Consider the following 25,306-nt stretch of genomic DNA (forward strand, 5'->3'; position numbering starts at 1 on the left):
CACAGCTGCAGGTATTTGCGGAAAACTGCACGCTGCATTTACTCCTATCAAATTCCATCCCAAATTTGCTCAAGTCTTCAGCTTCCTCATAGTTCTGGTGAATGTGGCTACTCTTATTTCTTTACTCTATCTCCTTGAATTTGTCCTCCCTCAGAATCCTTGAGACAAACTGATAAATAATCATTGAGAAATTCTTAGCATTTCTCTCTATTTACCAGGGTTAATTTAATTCGAAAATTCAAAATCACCACCGGAATTTACGGAAGGTGATTGGCATTTAAAACACCTTGCTTACCAGACGTGATGGTGAATTAATAATCTACATCTACATCTACATCTACATTGATACTCCGCAAGCCACCCAACGGTGTGTGGCGGAGGGTACTTTACGTGCCACTGTCATTACCTCCCTTTCCTGTTCCAGTCGCGTATGGTTCGCGGGAAGAACGACTGTCTGAAAGCCTCCGTGCGCGCTCTAATCTCTCTAATTTTACATTCGTGATCTCCTCGGGAGGTATAAGTAGGGGGAAGCAATATATTCGATACCTCATCCAGAAACGCACCCTCTCGAAACCTGGCGAGCAAGCTACACCGCGATGCAGAGCGCCTCTCTTGCAGAGTCTGCCACTTGAGTTTATTAAACATCTCCGTAACGCTATCACGGTTACCAAATAACCCAGTGACGAAACGCGCCGCTCTCCTTTGGATCTTCTCTATCTCCACCGTCAACCCGACCTGGTACGGATCCCACACTGATGAGCAATACTCAAGTATAGGTCGAACGAGTGTTTTGTAAGCCACCTCCTTTGTTGATGGACTACATTTTCTAAGCACTCTCCCAATGAATCTCAACCTGGTACCCGCCTTACCAACAATTAGTTTTATATGATCATTCCACTTCAAATCGTTCCGTACGCATACTCCCAGATATTTTACAGAAGTAACTGCTACCAGTGTTTGTTCCGCTATCATATAATCATACAATAAAGGATCCTTCTTTCTATGTATTCGCAATACATTACATTTGTCTATGTTAAGGGTCAGTTGCCACTCCCTGCACCAAGTGCCTATCCGCTGCAGATCTTCCTGTATTTCGCTACAATTTTCTAATGCAGCAACTTCTCTGTATACTACAGCATCATCCGCGAAAAGCCGCATGGAACTTCCGACACTATCTACTAAGTCATTTATATATATTGTGAAAAGCAATGGTCCCATAACACTCCCCTGTGGCACGCCAGAGGTTACTTTAATGTCTGTAGACGTCTCTCCATTGATAACAACATGCTGTGTTCTGTTTGCTAAAAACTCTTCAATCCAGCCACACAGCTGGTCTGATATTCCGTAGGTTCTTACTTTGTTTATCAGGCGACAGTGCGGAACTGTATCGAACGCCTTCCGGAAGTCAAGAAAAATAGCATCTACCTGGGAGCCTGTATCTAATATTTTCTGGGTCTCATGAACAAATAAGGCGAGTTGGGTCTCACACGATCGCTGTTTCCGGAATCCATGTTGATTCCTACATAGTAGATTCTGGGTTTCCAGAAATGACATGATACGCGAGCAAAAAACATGTTCTAAAATTCTACAAGAGATCGACGTAAGAGATATAGGTCTACAGTTTTGCGCATCTGCTCGACGACCCTTCTTGAAGACTGGGACTATCTGTGCTCTTTTCCAATCATTTGGAACCCTCCGTTCCTCTAGAGACTTGCGGTACACGGCTGTTAGAAGGGGGCAAGTTCTTTCGCGTACTCTGTGTAGAATCGAATTGGTATCCCGTCAGGTCCAGTGGACTTTCCTCTATTGAGTGATTCCAGTTGCTTTTCTATTCCTTGGACACTTATTTCGATGTCAGCCATTTTTTCGATTGTGCGAGGATTTAGAGAAGGAACTGCAGTGCGGTCTTCCTCTGTGAAACAGCTTTGGAAAAAGGTGTTTAGTATTTCAGCTTTACGCGTGTCATCCTCTGTTTCAATGCCATCATCATCCCGTAGTGTCTGGATATGCTGTTTCGAGCCACTTACTGATTTAACGTAAGACCAGAACTTCCTAGGATTTTCTGTCAAGTCGGTACATAGAATTTTACTTTCGAATTCAATGAACGCTTCACGCATAGCCCTCCTTACGCTAACTTTGACATCGTTTAGCTTCTGTTTGTCTGAGAGGTTTTGGCTGCGTTTAAACTTGGAGTGGAGCTCTCTTTGCTTTCGCAGTAGTTTCCTAACTTTGTTGTTGTACCACGGTGGGTTTTTCCCGTCCCTCACAGGTTTACTCGGCACGTACCTGTCTAAAACGCATTTTACGATTGCCTTGAACTTTTTCCATAAACACTCAACATTGTCAGTGTCGGAACAGAAATTTTCGTTTTGATCTGTTAGGTAGTCTGAAATCTGCCTTCTATTACTCTTGCTAAACAGATAAACCTTCCTCCCTTTTTTTATATTCCTATTAACTTCCATATTCAGGGATGCTGCAACGGCCTTATGATCACTGATTCCCTGTTCTGTACATACAGATTCGAAAAGTTCGGGTCTGTTTGTTATCAGTAGGTCCAATATGTTATCTCCACGAGTCGGTTCTCTGTTTAATTGCTCGAGGTAATTTTCGGATAGTGCACTCAGTATAATGTCACTCGATGCTCTGTCCCTACCACCCGTCCTAAACATCTGAGTGTCCCAGTCTATATCTGGTAAATTGAAATCTCCACCTAAGACTATAACATGCTGAGAAAATTTATGTGAAATGTATTCCAAATTTTCTCTCAGTTGTTCTGCCACTAATGCTGCTGAGTCGGGAGGTCGGTAAAAGGAGCCAATTATTAACCTAGTTCGGTTGTTTAGTGTAACCTCCACCCATAATAATTCACAGGAACTATCCACTTCTACTTCACTACAGGATAAACTACTACTAACAGCGATGAACACTCCACCACCGGTTGCATGCAATCTATCCTTTCTAAACACCGTCTGTACCTTTGTAAAAATTTCGGCAGAATTTATCTCTGGCTTAAGCCAGCTTTCTGTACCTATAACGATTTCAGCTTCGGTGCTTTCTATCAGCGCTTGAAGTTCCGGTACTTTACAACGCAGCTTCGACAGTTGACAATTACAATACCGATTGCTGCTTGGTCCCCGCATGTCCTGACTTTGCCCCGCACCCGTTGAGGCTGTTGCCCTTTCTGTACTTGCCCAAGGCCATCTAACCTAAAAAACCACCCAGCCCACGCCACACAACCCCTGCTACCCGTGTAGCCGCTTGTTGCGTGTAGTGGACTCCTGACCTATCCAGCGCTAACTAACCCTAACCTGGGAAACAGATGTTATCTCTCCATACTACTACTACATCATCCACAAAGGCAGGGCTGCCCCTTCCATCAATTCCACCATACTGATGACCTCAAAAAATGAGGTTTTGCTCCTCACCCTCCTCCTTTCTCAACCAGGTTTAGGATCAGCTACGGCTTACGTACACAAATCCATGCAGTGGCTTCTAGTTTACGTTCTCAATGTTCGCAAAAGAAACAATATCAGTGATATATGGGACTGATAGTTTATTCCTGCAGCCTACGCCATTTTAATTTAGCATAAATGCCCAGCATTGTTTGCAGATTTGCTACACACTATGCACCTGCAGACGAATCACACTGTTCTCTAATATGCCCTGGGCAGTCAAGTTTGTCATGTAACATTAATGTTGGCATACCATTCCCTAGTAGTGATCCCAAAAATCATTCAAAATTTCAAACCCAATAAAAGCTCTGACCGCAATACGTCACTGCCTGCTATACTGTTGTTCGAACATCACAGCACAGCCCGGCCAGCCAACTTGCTCAGCTGTGCACCAATGAAAACTTTCTTGAAACTTCCTGTCAGATTAAAACTATGTGCCAGACATAGATTCGAATTTTGTACCTTTGCTTTTCATGGGCAAGAGCTTTAACAATTCAGCTACCGAAGCACAACTCACATCTGACCCCATAGCTCTACTTCTGCCATATCTCATCTCATAATTCCAAACTTCACGGAAGCTCTCCTGAAAAACTTGCAGGACTAGCACTCCTTAAAGAAAGGATATTGCAGAGTCATTGCTTAGACACAGCCTGGGGGTTGTTTCCAAAATCAAATTTTCACTCTGTGGTGGATGATATGAAACTTCCTGGCAGATTAAACCTGTTTGCCAGACCAAGTCATGAACTCAGGATCTTTTCCTTTCATGGGCAAGTGCTCTACTGGAAAACATCCCAAGTTTGAGTCTTGGCCTGGCACACTGTTTTAATCTGCCAAGAAGTTTCATATCAGCACACACTCTGCTGCCAAGTGAAAGTTTCATTGTGGGAACACTTCCTTTCTTGTCTGATAATGAGCAACAAGAATGTTCTTTCTATTTTACGTCTGTAGCTGCTGACACAAATGGAGCCACATCAGTAGTGTAAGCTGCAGTACGCCAACTAAATAATGAGTAAAAATCACTCTGGTTCCAATATACACAGTGTTTGTAATTAAATTTTCACTACCTGAGTCAGTGAAGATGGAAAACTATTTACCGTATGGGTACCCAACTTTATACGGATGATGTGGACTGTATGTTGCAGGATTTGCATTGTTAGCAGTGTTAGTGTTATGACTTGCCATTAGGTACAGGTTGAAACAAAATCATCAGTGCGTATTACAATTGCAGACAGTCAACATGACTCTGGACAAGGTGAGCAGAGCTTTACTCAAAAAGCTGTTTTCAAAAAACAACAGCAATAGTGGTGCAGATCTTCGCAAGTATTGGCACATAAAATGAATATGGAGAGGTCCTCTTCCTGCACTGGGGTTGAAGAACTCGATCTAGAAGTTGGAATTCACTGGCGATTTGGGAATTGCTCCTGCAAGCAATTGCGCTACAAATTGTTGAAGAATTTACTGTTGCCATAGCTAAGAATACTGAGCACAATGCACAACCTTCAAGCAGTGCACAAGCTGTGTTATGATAACTGAAAATTTCATGGTCCACCATTTGAAAAGCACTGCAAACAATTTCGAAATGGTATACCTAGAGCCGTTCCAGTCAGTTGTTGATGCAGATGGATGTCACATTGAGCAACATTTGTAACCTAGACTGTAAACATGGTACGCAATTAACAAATGTTATCCCTCTTGCGTGGAAATTAACACGTGTTTCTTTCAATGGTTTATTCGGTACATCTCTTCCACATGTCCTTACAAACGTTTCCACAAAGTTTCATTGTCCTACGGAAGTTTAATTATGACCATCCTGCACATCATGTTGTTAACAGCCCAGTGCTCAACTGGCTTGAGTAAGCCTGCAAGATGTTCACTACATCCACAACAAATTAGCATCCAGTTCCCTTTCAAAGGAAAGTGACACAGTCGATGCAATGGACAGCCTACAAACATGTTATCAGTTAGGAGCTCCACCACTGCCAAGTGTACTGCACTGATCTATCTCTTTGCAGCAAAGAATTCATTCCATGTAAAGAGAACTCAAATAGAAAGACATCTCTTGCAAAGTCATAGTCACTGTAGTTACAAAACAGTTATTTCAAATATTTTTGAGCTAAATTTCTTTACCAAATTTGATTCCCTATTCAAGATTCTATCAATTTAATCACTCCAGAGATTCATTTTCATAGGTTGGAAATTGTACATCAACACCAATCTTCTACATTCTTCATTACTGTTTTTGGGCACAAAAATATCATTACAGCAAATATCAGTATTAAGCCCAAGTCAATTACAAAGTGTTGCAGGGGCTGACCCATCGGCATTAAATCAAGAACAAAATTCTCCCCAACCCCTGACAATCATTGAGCCTGTAGCTTCCTGTAACTGTGCTGTATCTCTAGAAATAATCAGGAAACTTCCTGCTAACTCAGGTTGTGCGATCAATTCAAATCGACAATAAATGCCGAATTAATGGTGGCTTCATATGTGATACCCTGACAAGAGTAAGGTTAGCACTTTTACAGAGTCTATCTAGTGGGTGCATGTTTGCACTTACCACTAGATGTGAAATCTATGTCAGGGTGGTTAACATCCCCTTTAGCCTCATTCACTAACTTTGCCTCCCACTTGCATTGGCAAGTGTACACTGCCTACATTTCCTTATATAAGCAAATCATTTAAGTAATATTACAGTTAAAGGTGAGAGCAAAGACAGGCAACTATTCAACTCATAAGCTGTGTTTACAGGCTTCCAAAAAACTGTGTTTATCTCATAATTCTGACAGTCGTAAAAACAATATTTTGAAACTGCAATGCCAACAGGACCGTAAGAGGCAAAAAATCTATGTTTAATGATTGAAAATATTAACTGGGCTGTTGAAATTATAATACAGATATATGTAAATACACCTAAAAGACTCTTAAGCGCCCTGACAAATATTTGTATGAAATTTTCATAGGACTATTCACTCGCTCATGATAGTAGAATCTCTCGGAACTTACACTGACATTTTATATCAAACCAGTTGTGTGATTTTAGTCCTCAGCAATGGCATATTGAAACATGGACATTGTGTTTGACAGCATCCAATCCTCTTGCAAATTTGCTTTGATAGTTTCTCTTCAGGTACCATCCTGTATTATTGACAGAGCCAATCTCGATGTGGTAACTAAGGAGAAAGAACACTACCTGCACATACAGCAAGTTTAACAGTCTTTGTACTGAAACCTCTGGGGATGATAGATCATGTTATGAGGAAGAACTTCTGCTAGGGGCAAAATATTGACAGACTCTTCCTGGCAACACTAGGATTCCTTATGTATTGGCTCTGAGCACTATGGGACTTAACATCTGTGGTCATCAGTCCCCTAGAACTCAGAACTACTTAAACCTAACTAACCTAAGGACATCACACACATTCATGCCCGAGGCAGGATTCGAACCTGTGATCGTAGCAGCCGCGCGGTTCCGGACTGAGCGCCTAGAACCGCTAGACCACCCTTATGTATTGGTTATGCACCTTATAGAGGTGGCAAGGCAGGGTACCCTACCTTGTGCATATGCAGTTGTGTTGCCTATAATACAGTCATCTGACTAGCATGGAAGGGGATGGGCTGAGCAAAATTAAAGTTCCTGATTCACTTCTAAACTATCTTTTTCCACTTATAGATACTAAGTCTCATGGGCTTCTTGTCAAAATCACTGACATTTTATTGGGGCAGGTAGTATGCAGCACACCTGGTTAGTAGAACCCACTAGTTCGGTGAAATCTCGTCGTTCATTGGCCAGTAAATACTAAAAAGACACCTAGCATTGCCAGGAAGTGTAAGCAAGCTAACTCTTTGTCTGTAACAAAAGCTGTATCTCATGATTTAATCTCCCCTAAATGTTTGATGCAAAGACTTTGAAACACCCTGTATATTTTCACATACCACTGTGCAACACACAGCATAGCATACTATACCATTATAAGACATTCCCTACACTGTTCCATCCACATATATAGCAAAGTCAAAAAGAGCTCCGTTTGCATCAGTCTTTCCTTTTGTCAATAATGAATACTGCAGGTATGTTTTATAGGGTACCTAAAATATTGTTTCTGCAGTCATATAACTTCTGAACTGACTGAACTAGTTACCATTAGTACCGTCTTCCTCCCTCAACCCTTCACTGATTTGACCTGTTGGTCCCACTTTACAGGGTGGTTGTAATTAAAGTTTCACTACATGAGAGGGCATACATGAAAAAATGAGTGATTGTAGGACAACATTTGTAAGGATGGGCAGAAGAAAAATAATGAATAACCACAAAAGAAACACATTTTAATTTCCACATGAGAGGGTAACATTTGTCAACTGTGTACCAAATTTAAATTCCACGTTATAAATGTTGCTCAATGTGATGACCATCAGCATCCATGACAGCCTGGAACCACACTCGAGATTGTTCTACTGCTGCCCGAAATACCACAGGTCGAGTGTTGCTATGCTCATCTTCAATCTCCATGTGTTAGTATCCTGTTGATAAACCCTGTCTTCAAGGTAACCACATAGTCAGAAAACACACAGATCCAAATCTGGTGATATTGGTGGCCACACAGGTTAGAATGATTGGCCAATGATTCGGTTTCCTTCAAATTTGTTATGGAGTGACCTCACGAACAATGGACCGATACTTGTGAAGAGCAGCAGCACTATTGCTGTAGTTCAACTTGATTTATGAGTAAAGCCCTACCCACCTTGTCCTGATCCATGCTGGCTGACTGCAACTGCAATGCAAACTGATGCAAGTGTTTCAACCCTACACACCATCCTAGTGCCGGCACCTAGTGGCAAGTCACAACACTACACTACCAACAACACAAATCCTGCAATGCACAATCTGAAGATCATTCCAATAAAGTTGGGTACTCATACGGTAAACAGTTTTCTGTACAGACTAGCACAAGTGATGAAAGTTTAATTATAACTATCCTGTATATCATTCTAACAAAACTTGCTCAAGACGTTTATCACCAGTGCTATAATATAATATGATGATAATTGTACTTCGCAGTTTCTGCACAAATAGTACAATAGAATGAAAGCCTGGCAAAGCAGTATGATACAATACAGTGCTGAAACACACAATAAACTCCCAGTTCAACTTTGAAAGCACAAGATTCCACAAAAAGACTGCAGTGATAGCATGAAATGGGACCTCCCCAAGCACAGTCATAAAAGTTCTTGAGGGGAGGACCTACACTAGTAGTGTCAATGAAACCCTTCATAGTTATTTACTTTCAATTTCATCTTCCTTTTATCTTTTGTGCCTTATCTTGTATTTTCTTTAATTTGGCCTCATCACTAATATTACAGTTTCTTTTGTCTTACTCCATAGCTACCCACTTTTCATTCACCTAACATGCGACTATGAATCTGTTCCTTCATTATTTGTAATTTTCATACTGTCCCACCTACACGTCCATCTTCAAATCTTCTGAAACTTCACGTTAGCAGTATTCCACTTTCTTACTGACAATAATTGCAAACACTTCCTTGGTTTCTTGCAAGGATGTGTGTGTACCCATCCCATCAACTGCATTTTTGTTCCACAGCTGACATACTTCACTCAACTGTTGTCCCCAGTTACAATACGACTAATAACTGTGTTACAATTTTTCTCATATTCTTCAAGGATGGTCAGTGCTGCAGCCAGTCTCTCTTTTTTTTTAGGTCTCCCGTTAGGATTTTGGGAACCCACCTAGCACAAAATTTGTGGTAAACCAGCTTTTCTGCCACAATCTCATGCACCAAACTCCGTGAAATTTGAGGAAATGTTGCAGAAGTCCCATAACCATGAAATAATGTTTATCGGAAATTTTGTCGTTGATTTTTGTCACCAATTCATCAGTCACAAGGCTACTTCTACCACTGCGGTCCTCATAGTAAACATTAGTATGAAAATTTTTAAAATCAATGGACCATTGGCTAACTGGGTTTTCAATCACTATTCGTTTTCCGTACGTCACAAATGTCGCGATAAATTTCAATTGGTTTGCAGTTTTCTTGCCAACAAAAACCTAATCACAAAACACACATCACAAGTGGCAGGATTTTCTTTTGCAACGCACATTCTAACACATCACAGAAAGCAAAGCAGCAGAGAGACAGACCACACACTACCACTGCTGGATGCGTACTGAGTGTAGGAACGTTTTGGCACAATGATGGCAGCCGTAGCCCTGTCCACCACTGCTATAGACCAAAATATCTTACTTTCTGGATAGCCTTCGTATAACACAGACATTGAAAAGAAGTACAACGAGAAATGACTATTACATGTTAGTGGGAAATTAACAACAATGCAGAAATAAGTTTTCATGGGTTTTGTAATTCACTTACTCAGGAAAGACACATTACCAAAAAAATTTATAAATTTTTTTGTAGTCTTGTTATCTGCAAAATGACTCACTGTTCCTCATCCTGTCGCAATAATGTCCGACCCATTGTGTGAACAATATTCCCAAGCACTCACATCTTCAAAAGATGATGTCCAGTTTGCAGAATGCTTTTTCGCAGGTAAAGGTTGGTCAGTCGATCTCTCTCTCTCTCTCTCTCTCTCTCTCTCTCTCACACACACACACACACACACACACACACACACACAAAGGAGGGCGAGGGAGGGAGGGAGGGAGGGAGGGAGGGAGGGAGAGAGATAAAAACACTGACACAACTTTGTCATATTCCATGTAGAAAAAGCCAAAATCTACTTAGTCAAGTTTGTTATACCTTATTAAAAATGAGTATAACATTTTCAAAAGAAAGACTAAGTACACAGACGAATAAAACTAACATATCTAAGGCATACTTTGTCTTTTACTTGAAGTTCTACAGCAGAGCTTGGAAGGTCATCTAAAATCTGCAGCTGGTCTTCATCCATTTTGATCTGTATCTCTTTTTTTGAACCTGTAACACAAAATAATTTCACTTAGGTTCATGCCATAAAACAGTACAGTAAAAAATGTAACTGCGACAATACACATTCATCACATACTTGATACACATATCACATATTTGATACACATATGCTTACTAGTTACACCCAAAAAGGTGCAACAACCAACCTTATGACCAAGAAGCACATTTACAGATCTTCACCATTAATTACAAAAAGGACATATATTCGTCCAATTTTGACACTGATGCTGAAAGTCCAATTTTGACACTGATGCTGAAATAATGCACACTCTTATATTTCAGTTACATCCAGTAGATTACTCTTGTTGCTCTGTGGACATACCTTGCTCATTCCTTAAGTCAGGTTGTTCAGACTCAAGAGCTCAGCCACAGGCCACCTGCAGGTCTGGTAGCCTGGGGTGTGCAGAAAGGTGATATGCTAGCAATGAGGCAAACCAGGCCATAACCTACATGGTTGCACTACCCTGTCGAAAGTGCCTACAGGCAGAGGTGGCCATGTGCAGATTACGGTGCAATAAGGCTACCTGATAGATGATAGCCTGTACAGCCTTTACCTGCCTGTGGATGAGGTGGCAGGAACTTCAGCCCCATGGGAGAGGGTTTGAACAGCCTGTCTCAGCTGACTTCTAACACATTAGTCCTTCCTTATTTTCTTTCTATTCTATCCAACATCATAATGAAAAACTGCATGGTTCTCAAAATAGAGTGGTTAATTCAAATATCATCTACAAGTTAGTCATCTCAATTTCTTTCCGGTAAGTATCTATTCTTTCTCATATCTGAGACACTTACATTTCCTTTCGCTATCCATGTCGTAGACACTGGGTGGTGAATACTGATATTTATCAACTAAGTACAACAATACTGCTTAAAATATTTGCATTATGAAAAAAATGCCTGCATTAATATCACAAACACAATACAAGAAATACCTACGGGAGATATACACACTGAAGAAAAAATGTCACATTTGGTGGTTGGCACATGATCCCTCACCACAATTCAAGGCGAAAGTGTATCTAGCAATACCTAGTCCCGCCAATAGTTTTCATGGAAAGTGATTTAAGAAATAAGGCTCCTGCAACGCTGTTAACTGCATGAAGCATGGCCAAGAACAGGTGGCATGAGCTCTGCACTGTGCTGGACCTGTCCCATTAGCTCAGCACTATAAACTTGTTCCTGTAAGTATTCACACAAACAAAACTCTAGTGGATTAAGGTCAGAGCCATGTAGAGGCCAGAACATTGGACCTCCATAACCAACCCATTTCTCTGGAAATGCTTCACTTAAATATTTACACACATTCATTCCAAATCGTGGCGTGCACCATCATGCTGAAACAAAAGCTGTTGCCGAATACCAAAAGGAATGTATTCTAACACATCAGGCAAAGTATTGCAAAGATACACAAGATACAGAGAGGCATTCGAACGACCCAAAAGTATTCCCCCCCTTGACTTCAGCCCACAGGTTCATGCCAAAGTGTGCCTGAATGCCACATTCATGGTGTACTGTGGGTCATGTTCTAACCAATAATGGCTGTTGTGAAGGTTGAAAATACCTACATGAGTGAAGCTAGATTCGTCACTCTATATCACATTATTTGTATAATGTTTGTTATCTTCCACTTGGTGCAAAAGCCATCTGAAAAACTGTACTCATTGAATGTGGTCTTCTTGCCACTGGCGTTTAACTAATGTGTAATGATATGCATGCAGTTCTTTATCACGCAACACTTCAACATCCAATCTCTGAGATATCTGCAACTGCCCTGCGATATAATGGGTACTTTGTCGAGGCGACTAGTGAATGGTTTCAAGAATGGGGTCCTCTGTTTGTGGAGTACGTCTATTCCTTGGACGACCTGGCATTGCTCCATGCAATGAAAAACTTTATCAGGATGGTGCCTTTGAGGGTACCATGTACAATATGCACGAGCAGCAGCAGCAGCTTGATTGTCGGATGCACCTGGCACTAAAAGCATAACCACGTATTCATCACCTGTGCACTCCATCAGGAATCTGCCCTACATGAACCTGACAGGCCCAATTTTGGTTGTGCACTGTGTGGTTAGTAGACATATGAATGTAGTTTAATGGATCCCACTGTCATGTATTAGGCCTCTGTCATGTGACAAAACGATGTCCTGCTCACGAATGATGGGGACTATGGAATGGACTTGTAAAAAATAAGAAAAGGAACCTCATGAGGATTCGAACCCTAGCTCCATGGTGGATGAGGGTTTGATGTCCCAGCAATCTACTCAATGAGCTACAATGACTGGTATGGTAGTGTGGGGTGATACACATTCATCTTTACACACCGATGTGCTGCATGATGTGACAGTGTTGCCAGGTCCACATTTTCATATATGTGTTTTCAAAATGTGCCCGATCTGATTTTGCTACAATGTCTTGAAACTGGATGAAGAATCACATGCCAACCTTCAAGTGTGGCATTTTTTCTTCGCCCTGTATATTAAACTAATGATTTATCACAAGGCTGTTACAAAATAATGAGGTGCCACATGCAACCATTAATATGACTAAACCAATAACAAAAGTTTTTGTTTATAACGACATAAAATAATCTCCAGGAAATTACAAATCATTCTCAGATGTGTATATTCAGTGAACTCAGCCTAAATGGTAACCAAAACGGTGATAGTGTTGGAACATTTGTATATTACCTATTTCTTTTAAGCGTAAAAGGCTTAGCACCCATCGGGCTGCATGGTCTTCTTTGGAAACAAGAAAAGAAGGCACAGAGAGTAAAAGTAAGATCTACAAATGTATATGCTAAGGATTAATTGAAGGAAGCAATATGATAATGAGTTACTACAGGCAATCCCCAATGACTCATAAAAGCCATGGAAATCTGTCAATAGTTTCAACAATGTAGCAAAAACTGTAACAATTTGAGTTGTGTTTTGTTTTTAATTGTGTTTGAAAACCACTAGTGATAATCCTTTGAAAGAATCTGTCATTTCTTTTGATTTGTATTGCCACATCTTTTGTAATGAAGTCAATTCTTTTAACTGGTTTTCGAGCAATATGTAATGTCCAATTTCAGTACATTATTCTTTGATGACACAGTTTTCAATTGGCACTGTGCCCATATAACAGTGGATTTGAGATAGTATACTGTAGGTAACTGCATACAACTTGAAGCCTTACAACACCCCTAAAATGCTAATGAACCGTTATTTCCATTAGAGGTGCATTTCTCATTTCTGTAAAATTGAAAGAATTAATTCAGAAAGTGAAAGGATGTGAACTTAATGAAGTTCTGAATGCAAACATTTCAAATAGAAAATGCATTTTTATCACTAACGCATAACTTACAGGGAAACTTACATTGCGTCCTATACTTAAAATCTGCACACCCAACAATCACAATTGTATGTGATTTTAACTTAACTGTAATTCAAAATAAGCCATGGGTCCATTGTTGCACCTCCAGAAGCATTACTCAAAGTATTTCAAAACGATATAGAAATGAGGATACTAACCTTTTCCTAACTTCCCCTTCATTTTTCCAGTTTTTCCATGGTGAGTCTTCATTTTCCCCATTTTTGTAGAACCTTTGTTACGAGCTGGTGACATGCCAAATAGGGCATCAAACTTGTCTGGTGGTTTATTTGGAGTATTCCCTGTTGCTGGTAAGCTCTGCCTCAAATTCTTCTGTGGTGTCTGGGAGGCTCTTGTATTCATGGGTGGATATGCTGCAGTCGGTTTTACAGTCTCCGACGGCGGTTCAAACAAGTCATCACCCTCACTGGACCCTGGTGAATATGGTGAATCAAGGTCCATATCAACAACTTCTGTAGATGTATCTTGTATCTGTTCCTTCTGATCACCATTCTGTTGTCCTGTTGGCCTTTGTGGCACACTTTTCACGTACGAAATAGCTGTCACTTTCTCTGGAACAGTTTTGATACCTACTGTTCTCTGCTGAGACACAACAGGAGAGCTTGGAAGGTGGTGTGGAAGGTGATGAGATGATAGCTGAGGAACTGTAATGGTAATTGGAGTGCTAAAGACATTTGATCGGCTCACAGGTGTACTTGTTAAAGGTGAAATTGGAGTACTGGCAATACTACTGGGTAGGTTTGAATAATTACTTGGTGTGCTACAATGTGTAGGTGTAGATGTAACGGGCTGCTGCACTATATTCTGTTTGAGAAGCTTCTGTTGCTGAACTGTCATTGGAATAATTTTTATTTCTGGTGATAATGGGGTAATGTCAGAGTTCATAGGCACTATCATTGTAACAGACAAGGTACTTGACTTTTCGCCTGGCTCTGAAGGAGAAACTTCCACTTGCAACTGATGCTGTGATGCTCCAACAACAGATTCATCAATATTTGATGGTGAGCTCCCTAACATACTTTCAATCATGGTTAGAGATTTTGTTCTATCTGGAGAAAGAGTCACATCATCCCGCAAATTGTCAGAAGACTGTATTAGTGGAATCTCTGATGACATTTCTAAAGTTTTCTTTGCTGTATCATCTGGGTCACTTTGAATAGGGGAATCAGTCACACCTACAGAATGCTGCATCACTTCTTCACATGGTGTACCACTTGGACTTTGGAGTTCATCAATATGTACTTCTTCTCTTACAGGTGACGGTGTACCTGATTTTGTGGGATCAAATGGATCATAAGCATCAGGTGAAATAGGTGGAGAACATGGAGTTGTTGGCCCTCGTGGTTCAGGTGGTGTATTGGGACCTTTATGCATTATGTCCCTGTCGAGGTCCTCATCCATCTGTCTATCGGATTCATCCAGTACAGTGTCCTCAGCCATTAAATCATCATCCTCTTCTCTTAATGGATTACTAATTGAGCGCAGTTGAGGTTTTGCAGCTATTGAAAACTTTATTTGTGGTTCAGGTGGTGTCTTAGGACCTGTACTAGTATTCAGGTAGTTACCAACAGAACTCATAACTGGTGACTGAGATTCAGGAGTTCGTGCTGTTGCAGACATTTTGAGAGAGTTTTGTGGACTGAGTATTTCCTGGTGCATCATCCTGGTCATAATTCCATCTTCCATTTCAGTTTCTTTATCTCGTTGTGCATCATCACTGTCACTCAGAACTATGAGATCTCTGGGTGAAGGGGTTTGTTCACGAAATGGTGATTGATCTAAATCAATTATTGCAACTGGTTTTTGCCTAAGTAATGCAGCCAATCTCTTGTCCCCCTTTGTTCCCTTTTTGGATCTTCTGTTCAGAGTTTTATCAGTATTTGCTGCATTATTTAAGGCTTTGGATGTCTTTTCTTTCCCACTTTTATCTTTCCTGGATTTTTTAGTTGTTTGCCTACCTACATCAAATGTATCTTCTCTTTGTTTTCGCTTAGATGAATCTTTAGGCAAGGCACATATAGACGCTGATGTAACAGCTGCAGCTGCAGCGACAGCAGCATCTTTTGCACCGGGTCCTTTATTTGATTTGTTGAAATTCACGCTAACTAGAATATTGTCACCAGAAGTGAAAACTTCTTTGGATGGCAATGGAGATCTCTCTTTCCGCTTCTTGCGCTTCTCTGCTCCTGACTGGTCTTTGGATTTTCTCGAGTCCTTCTTCTTTTTATCTTTCTTTCGTTGCCTATCACTATCCTCCTTGCTATTGTTTACTATAACAGTGAGTTTTTTTGGTGGCTTTGCAACAGGGTTGGTCTTTTTTTCAAGCAATGGAACTCTTTCGTGTCGTTCTCTAGACCAGGATCTCGAGAACGACCTTGAGTAAGATCGATTGTACCGTCTTGCTGATGGTGAAGGAGATCGGGAATAAGATGAGCAGGAAACAGATCGTGATCTTGATCGAGACCACGATGATGTCCATGTGCGTGACCACGATCGACGATTCTTTGGAGGTCTTTTTTGTCTGGTAGCTGCTCTAGATCTGTCTTTACCTTCCCTTGACTTGTGGATGGATCTGCTTCTTGATCTATTTCTGAGCCTGCTGCCTGATCTTGATCGACTTCTTCTGTTTCTGCTCCTGGAGCGATCTCGACTCGCCTTTCTCTGTCTTTCTTTTGAACGGCTCTTTCGATTCCTATCTTTTAATTTTGATATAGATTTATTTTTTGATCTACTTCTCGATCTATATGACCTGCTACGAGAACGACTGCGGGATCGGTGTCTTGACCTCCTTGGTGACGAGCGGCCTTTCGCACGATTAGTCTTTGATCTTGACAAAGATACTGATCTGTCACGAGACTTACCACGTGATTTGGAACGTGACCGTGACCTACTATATGAACGATCCCGTGAGAGATCACGGCCAAATTCATCTTTCCGCTTTCTCTTTTTATCACTCACTATTTTTCTGACATCATATCTTTCCATGTCTTTTCTTTTCTCCTTCTTTTTCTTCTCTTTTTTAGGTAATTCTTTATCTTCATTTTCCTTTCTGCTTCCATCCTTACCTTTCTCTGTTGGTTTGATACTCTTGCTATCTCTATAGTTTCTTTCCTTAGTTCCTTTAGATGGTTTCTTCCATGATATAGAGTCATCTAATGTACTGCCTTTTCCCTTCACTGTTTCATCATCATCATTTACACTCAAATCTGCCCTGTCCCTGTCTCTGTCCATAGTTTTCTTTTTCTTTTTCTTCTTCTCTTCTTCAATTCCTGCGTGTACAGAAGACTCACTCATTTCTGCTTCATCTGCAGATCTTATTTCATTACTTTCAAGTCTTTTATCTTTGTCTAAAATTTTATCTTTCTGAGTGACATCAGTCAGTCTTGGACGCTCATCTACTATTTCACCCTCCTCATAGTCCACTGTTTCAGCAGGAGACAGGTCTTTTTCAAGCTGTGGTTTCTCAGCAGACACATCGTTGTCAGCTTTGCTGCTATCTTTCACTTCATCAGTAGCTTTCTTTCTTTTCTTTTGAGGGGAAATTTCACCATCTTCTTCACTCAAAAAACTAGTTTCATCATGACTCATATCATCATCAAAATTTATTGCTTCCTCAGTTTCTGATATTGTTTCAGTGTCCAGACCTTCCAGTCCAACTGGAGTTGCAGCAGGGAGACTACTATTCAGTGATGACGCTGTGTTACTTAGTGGCAATGCAGTCTTATTTTGTGAACCTGTCGCATTATTTGGTGACACTGCAGATACTGCAGAAGCAGCTCCTTCCACTAGATTTTCTGTCTCTCCGGACACATCTAGTTTCACATCTTCATGGTTTTTTGGATCATTCTCATCTCTGATTGCACTTTTTTCGTGGTTTTCAGAGGCACTTGACGTAACAGGATGAACGGCACTGAGATTACTCATTTGGTCAGCTATTTGTTCAACAGCTATAGCAGTAGTGTCTTTCTCTTCAGATGTGACAACTTTGCTTGGTTCTTCACAACTAGTGTTTTGGCTAATAGAACTACCGTCAGTACTACTGCTGGAACTACTACCACTGCTGCTACTACTGCTGCTACAACAGCTACTGCTGCTACTGCTACAACTACTGCTGCTGCGGCTGCTGCACTGAAGAGTTTTTGACAAACGTTCAATCATATCATCATTATTTTCTAATGGTTCATGTTGCACTTCTGAAATTGATCCTGACTCTTCCATCTGTTCATCATTATCTCTGCTCTCTTGGTTGTTATGGTCACTACTCGATTCAATCGGCATCTCCAGAATATCAGATTTTGCCTCACACTTTTCAACCTCTGCTTTGTCTTCATCTGTCATGACAGTGACAGGATCACTCTTATCTAAAGCACCTGTATTCTCTTCCGGTATTTCAGTTGCTTTCCGGGCTATGTCCATACTGTCAGCTGAGTAGATAGAGAAATTGGGACATTCTCCCTCATCATCGTCTTCATCACCAGATGCCAGAGCCTTGTTAATGGATGCTGAAGAGCTCTGAAGAGTACTGTTGATCACCTCCTTCACTGCTTCTGTTACAGCTTCAGTAACATGAACAGAACACTGTTTGCTCAGCTCACCATAGGTTGGTGACTGCAAGTAACTTGCATTTGAAGTACTCATATCTACCTTCTCCGATGAAGGAGGGCATGGTGGGAGTGGAATGTCTTCTTTATGCAGATTCTGAGATACAAGTGGCTCATCATCATCATCATCACTATCATCACATGGAACAGCTGGATCATACTTTTCGGACTCATCTGGTGATTTGGTAACATTATCCTTATGTGTATGGTCATCTGGATTGGGACGAATATCTATTACTAAAGAATCATTTGTTTCACTATCACTAGAATCTTGTTCACCAAGCCCTATAAGTAAAGCTGAAGGTTCTGGGGGTGGAGGAAGAACATCAAAATTACGTTCATTATCTTCATGCTCAGAAGCACAATTTTGTCCACCAGCACTGGATACTTCAATGTCACTATAAATATCTAAGTCGTCATCTTCTGTAACTTTCCGGTAAGTATTTTTCTTAGTGTCTCTCTCATTTGATGACTTTCCACTTGAGATATCTTGGTCATCAAGAAAGTCACTCTCTTCGAGTTGCCTTTCATCGGTGCTGCTAGCACTGAGGGATGTGGAAGGATGAGGATGTGTTCGCCTTACTGGAAATTGTGGTAATAAATTGAACCTACCAGGATTTGGTAAATCTGATGTGGTAGAACTGTTCTCTGGACCCAAGTAGCCTGTATATCCCAAATGACCTCTATCACTATCAAATCCAGAAATATGGGTACCTGAGTACATATGTCCACTATACTGGTATGATGAAGTTGATGTCCTTTCATACTGACTGTCCTTATTATGATGATATGATCCAGATGATCCAGGAGATCTTGAGTTGGAGTTACCAGGATAGAGTGGAACTTGAGAAACTCTTGTCTGGTTGTCTGTAACATTTACTCGGTTACTTGTATGGGACTCCCATGGAAATCTGCTATTTACACATGTTTGTTGACCCACATTGTTCGAAGATCCACTACTACCAGCATGGCTGGTAATAATGTTAGGACCACTATCTGCAACAGGGACAACACTAATTGCATCCCTTTGATTGAAAATATGGGAGGGCAATTCTTGTGGATTACTGTCATGTTGTATCCTATCCCGATATCCATCTGAGGATTCTGTAAACCTAGAAATGCTTTGTCCATCATCACTACCAGACATTGCCTTACTTGGCCTCTCCACTTTGGATGCCTTTTTAATAGTAATTGTACCATCTCTCCTAAGAGACATGGTCGTATTCCTTGAATGCCATAGGCCTTGGCTTTCCATTATGGAGTCCAGGAGATTGTGGCGGCTACTTGAAGTAGTGTCACGTGAGGTGCTTGGCCGAGGATTCGAATTAACATGAGGCCTTGGTGTGCTGCTCATCAAGCTTTGAGACAGTTTTCTTGCAGCCAAACGTCTTGCTGTTGTTGGTGACGACCTAGATCGGTGGCACAACATACTAGTGCCACCACCTTCATTTCCATTTTCACCGTCTGACCTGTAATTAACACATAACTCTTATATAATAACAGGCAGAGCAACATTGGACAATGTAACAGCAAAAAATGTGTGCATGTCACCAAATTTGGGTGTATCCATATTACACATCACCACAAATAATGTACCTCCATTAAGAAATTTTTACAAAAATACTGAAAACTGAAACTACTACTACTATGCAAGCCACACCATTTTTCACACTGTCTTTTAGATGTTGTATTTATTGTTGCTAATAAGGTGATTTCTGGAAATATTGTTGAGGTGAATAAAATATACCACAGAACAAAATTCAATATTGCTGCAAGAGCCAAAACGGCCAAATGCATGCAAATGGGCATGCCCTTCATATTGCAAAAAACATGTAAAATAATGTACTAAAATGTTTTTAAATTATGCAAAAATAATAACTATAGTTTACTAATTTGAACTTATGATGTGATGAATGTTTCAAAACACACAGCAAAAATGAGAATATTGGCCAGGTAATTTTTTTTTATTCGGAAAGTGAGACTTAAAGACTGCTGGCTGGAATCCTCTTTTGTAATATTACCCTTTTTCTTTATTAGTTTCTTCCTGATGGCAACAAAAACTGACTGCAGTTTGTGGGGCCAAGAGAGTATGTCTAAGAACGTATTTTCTTCATTATGCTTTTTCCTCTCGGTAACAGAGAGAATATTATAAAATATAAAAATTCAGTATTGCACAGTGTGTACAGGATGGCCGGGACACCTTAAGTCAGGACCTCACTTCAGACATCTATACTCCACATCCTAAAATTACTGAAATCCTTCTGTGACCAACAGGTGACTACCACAAAAAGGTAGATTTAGTTTTGATCCATCATTTACCACAGAAACAATAAATCATTACACCACCTGATTAAGTACAAAAAATTATATAACATGCCATGGCTTATCAGTGAGCCACACCATACCTATTTAGTTCAATAATGGCTCACTTCTTGGATACACAGAAGATGCATGTAAGGTACCCAAGTTTCCTAGCAATTACTTCCAGCACAGACTAAAAACAAATACCCCCCTCCTCTCTCTCTCTCTCTCTCTCTCTCTCTCTCTCTCTCTCTCTCTCTCTCTCTCTCTCTCACGCACATTCACAACAGGTTTAAACATCAATTAGCACTAGCAAAGACTCATACCCATCAGAAAAGTAGTCGAGACTATCATTTCCAAACAGGTTCAACGTAGGAATACCAGCTGATACCCGTTGCCGATTGAGACTGGAAGCTGGCACTGGGGCATGTGCAGTACTAGAACTCTGTGATCGACGGCATGGAACCAGTCCCAGATTTTCTGCTAAACGGGATCGTCCAGATTTTCTTACAGTCGAATCATCATCTTCTTCTTCACTATCCTCCACAGTCTGTGCAGAGCTTTCGGAAGTATTCCGCTGTCTCTGCCGCTGTCGCCGCCGCCTCCGCCGTTGTGTACGAAAAAATGACTGCTGAAAAAACAAAAATTACGATGTTTTACAATGTTTTCCCTCAGCCACAGTTTTATATACAATTACATTTGTTTCAATCTCTTTTCAGTACATGCCAAATGGAAGACACTTAAAAGTCAAGTATCATCCTAATTACTAGAGTGAAAATGAAACCTGCTCAGTTTAAAAAGTAAGAAGTGAGCTACAATGTTACTGATTACATGATTTGCATAAATTATTTCAGTAATTTCAGTCATGCTAAAAGTATTTAAATATGTTTTATTATGAAAATAATATGAGGAAATAAGCAGAAATCATAACAACAACATTTAAAATACATTAAAAAGTTAAATCATCAGGCAGTTTTCTTGTAGACTGAAGCAAAACAGAGAAAAGGAAAAACAAGCAGGTGAAAGGTAAGAAAGAGAAGGACCAGATATTTAATTCCTCTTCAAAGTCACAGATAAGATGGTAAATTTCTTATTAGTTAGTTTATTAACTACCTACATATGTCTAAAAATAATGATCACCTTTTTTAATTATGGCTAATTTTTCATTATCTAGACCAGGGCACATCTATTTGGGCAATATGTCTGACACAACCTGCCAAACTTCCCGAAGGATTCACATCACACATGAACTGCTTCCATCTCTTTATTATGAACTAAATGCACAAGCTGGTGTAGTTGCACCATGTACCTTCCTCACTTGTGGAAACATTTCTTTGTGGGTTTTAATTTATGAACCAAAATTACCACATTGCGGACAGGACTCAAGTTTACTCCTATTTCGTGTGTCATCTGTTATGTATGGATATTGAGATAACTTGGGTTTTCAATATGCTATCTGTAGATGCCATCTGCTGGGATATGTTTTAACTACTTCATCTACTTAGATGTTTACACCAGCAGTCAATGTATCAAAACCAAGTGTTGAATTTATTAGTTGATTATTTAGCATACTGATAGTCTTTTGATATTTCAAAGTTCCTCCTGCTTTTGGAGATCATCTTACTCAGGAAATGGAAGGAACTGAATGAATATTAAATACTTTTCAAGGTTTTGGACAAAGATTATTCAGATGTTCCAAGTAAGAATGGAGATCCAGGTGACTGTGTGAGTGAATGTTTTAATGGTTTGGAGGACTATTCCAGTAACAGTTACATTATTACACCCAAAATAATTGGAGAATGGCAGTGTTTTTCAAGTGATTCTGACAATAATGATGACGGTGATTCTGTTCTTGTGAATGATTTACTTTGTAAGAACGTTAACTCTTTCGAGACCATGCCCAATTACTACTCAGGCACTGGCTACACCAGTTTATAAGGGAGATTCGGGGGTGCTGACTCAAATGGGTTAAGATCATATAGACCCCACCAATTTCTTTAAGATCTCCTTGGACCCATCCCAATCTTTTTGCCTTTGGCATTGTGAAATATAGAATGAATTACACAAGCAAATGGCATTTTTTTTTTTTTTGCAAAACTACAGTTTGTTTTCTGTGTTAACTATTTTATAACAGGGTGCTGCACATAAAGGAACTTCACATTCTACACATCAGCAAGATATATTTCTTTGAAGGCCTCTTCTTGTGTGTACTCCACACCTCCATATCACCATTTTCCTCATTGTCCTTGGTAAAGCAGCAGTACAAACAAAAATTTTATAACTATCAGAGAACACAGCAGCTCAACTGATAAAGGTTATCATACAGCGGAGTAAGCAGCTGCCAGCTTCATAACATCAGGTGGACTGTAACTTTTCAATCCTACAAATTACAAGTCACTGAATTGTGCAGGTGGATATATCATATCACATCACAGATGGATGAGTCTGCCATGCCTACTTAAAGGTTTACATAAAGAGAGAACTTGCAGCAACAACTAATACATCCACTGCACCTGAAGGACTTGTTCCGTTGTCATCCACTGCCTTCATGCCAGTGGAGTTTACAGTCACTGAATATCATCTATTTGGCCACAGAACAGAGGTCCCAGCATGTGTAGTTATCTCAACAAATGCTTCCTAGGCTTCACTTGGGTATGTAAAATTTGATATTCAAGATTGTAACTGCTGATAAATTGTGACTGTACCATTTGGATCCAGAGGCAAAGTGGCAATCATATTGCTGAAATTCCACAAATGATTGTTATATAATGAAAGTCAAGAAAACAAGGAAACATACACCAGATGGAGGAAGCTTTTTTTCATTACATTGGTACACTGGAGTCTGATTTTCTAAGTTTTGCTAAAGAATAGAGGAGTCATGATCTGCAATGTGTCTTACACCACAATGACAGCTGCTCTCTTCATGTAGTCACCTCAATTTAACCCTTTAACTGCTCTGGACATGTTAACGTGTGGACCTTTGTACCTGTCCCTGTGTGCTCTGAACGTGTTAAGAGTACCAGGTAGAAGGACTGGTGGCACGTGTAAACACGTTCAGAGCACACAGGGACAGGTACAAAGGGGTGAACGTTAACACGTCCAGAGCAGTTAAAGGGTTAAGGATATACTGGAGTACTCACAAATACGCATCAGTATCCATCATGTGGCATTATAGGGTAACTTAACTATGATTTTCTCTTTCTAAAAGTGTAAGAAACCATCTTGAGCATAATTGTGTGCCTCCAGAAGTGGATATGTGCAACTATGAAGCATCTCTGAACAGCCATTCCAAATAGGTACATTCTGGACATTCAAGCAATAGGAGACACAACACACAGTAGTGTGTACAAGCTGAAGGAGAGCACTACATAAAAGATATGATAGGCGATCAGAAAAGATGTGATTTGCCTAACTTTCTCAAAAACTTCAGTGTAATCTCTTTATTAACTTGTACATTAGACCCATATAAAACACCAGTTTTTAACACCCAATTAATAAAAATAACAAAGCAAATCAAATTTATTCTGACACTACACTGCATGAACGTTTGTTTCATTTTATCTATAAGCAGTTTAACCTACCTCTCCACGGGGTGAGGGTGCCCGTCTCGTCACTTTCTTTCTCGCAGTACTTGTTTGTTCAGCTGGTCCATTTTTAGCAGGTGTTTTCTGCTGTGTCCTGGCACTGTCAGAATTTGATGAAACTGAAGGTCTTCTAACTCTTCTTCCACTTCTAGTAACAACTTCAAGCTCTAATTCATCATCAGAAGATACGCTTACAATTTCTTCAACCTGTAATGTAAAATCACTTAAATAGTAAATTTATCTACAGACTTCAAGACTTTTATCTGACAAGAATGAAAGTAATTCTATAACAGATAATTGAATGTTGGAAAAGAACTACGTATCTACCATCACTGTAAATAGTACAATAGGTTATGATGAAACTACACTGAAGTATTACTAGACTACTACTGAAAAAGAATGTCTTTTCCAAACAGATCCAGCATAAGGTCTGTTCAACCACAAAAATGTGCAAAACTCTTAAACGGAGTACAGTTTAGAGCATTAATGTTTCGATACATAGCACTATAAATATATAAAAACATAAATTATCAAACATTTACTTAACACCTATAAAGGAGAAGGCAAAATTTTCTTTAGGAAAGTACAAGATAAAAGAACAGATGTTCTATGGTTGTCATTAAAACATCAAAGAACTAATGAGATAACTCTCCGACACTTTGGAGAGAAAGGCAGGAACAATAACAACAAGTACAGTCAGCATAATCAACATAATGAATTCATACATTTATCTGCCATGAAAATGTTGTTTTGCTGGTGAAGTCAATGAATTATATACAGAATTCTTAATATAAATAGCATAATTCCTTAATTTCAATTGATCACCCAATTCATGTTTCTATCAATATTACACGTTTTTAGCTCTTTTTTCCCGCACACTGCCGAGATATTAAAAATGAAGGATTTTACCTAAAGGCATCGTACAAATTTTGTACCACTGGAAAGGATACTCAGCAAAAAGACTACAGAAATGTTACAGAAACTAGAAAACAACATCCTTGTGCTTAGTGCATTATACACAGGTCACACAGCACTAT

At 39.9% G+C, this 25,306-nt stretch overlaps 1 protein-coding gene across 6 annotated transcripts in view; it reads right to left on the reverse strand.

Annotated features, from left to right (window-relative positions):
* LOC124554893 (serine/arginine repetitive matrix protein 2-like) overlaps nt 1-25,306 on the reverse strand; it is a 391,768-nt gene that overhangs the window by 267,503 nt on the left and 98,959 nt on the right. For 4 of the 6 annotated variants that reach the window (XM_047128572.1, XM_047128574.1, XM_047128571.1 and 1 more), the window contains exons 9-12: nt 24,267-24,476; nt 21,012-21,316; nt 13,924-19,853; nt 10,303-10,400 (exon numbers count right to left, since the gene is read on the reverse strand). In XM_047128572.1, coding sequence (XP_046984528.1) covers nt 10,303-10,400; nt 13,924-19,853; nt 21,012-21,316; nt 24,267-24,476 — 6,543 coding nt within the window. The remainder of the gene's footprint in view (nt 1-10,302; nt 10,401-13,923; nt 19,854-21,011; nt 21,317-24,266; nt 24,477-25,306) is intronic. The other 2 variants (XM_047128573.1, XM_047128575.1) reach the window with 2 other exon arrangements.

This window comes from Schistocerca americana, chromosome X (assembly GCF_021461395.2).
Source record: "Schistocerca americana isolate TAMUIC-IGC-003095 chromosome X, iqSchAmer2.1, whole genome shotgun sequence".
NCBI lineage: Eukaryota > Metazoa > Arthropoda > Insecta > Orthoptera > Acrididae > Schistocerca > Schistocerca americana.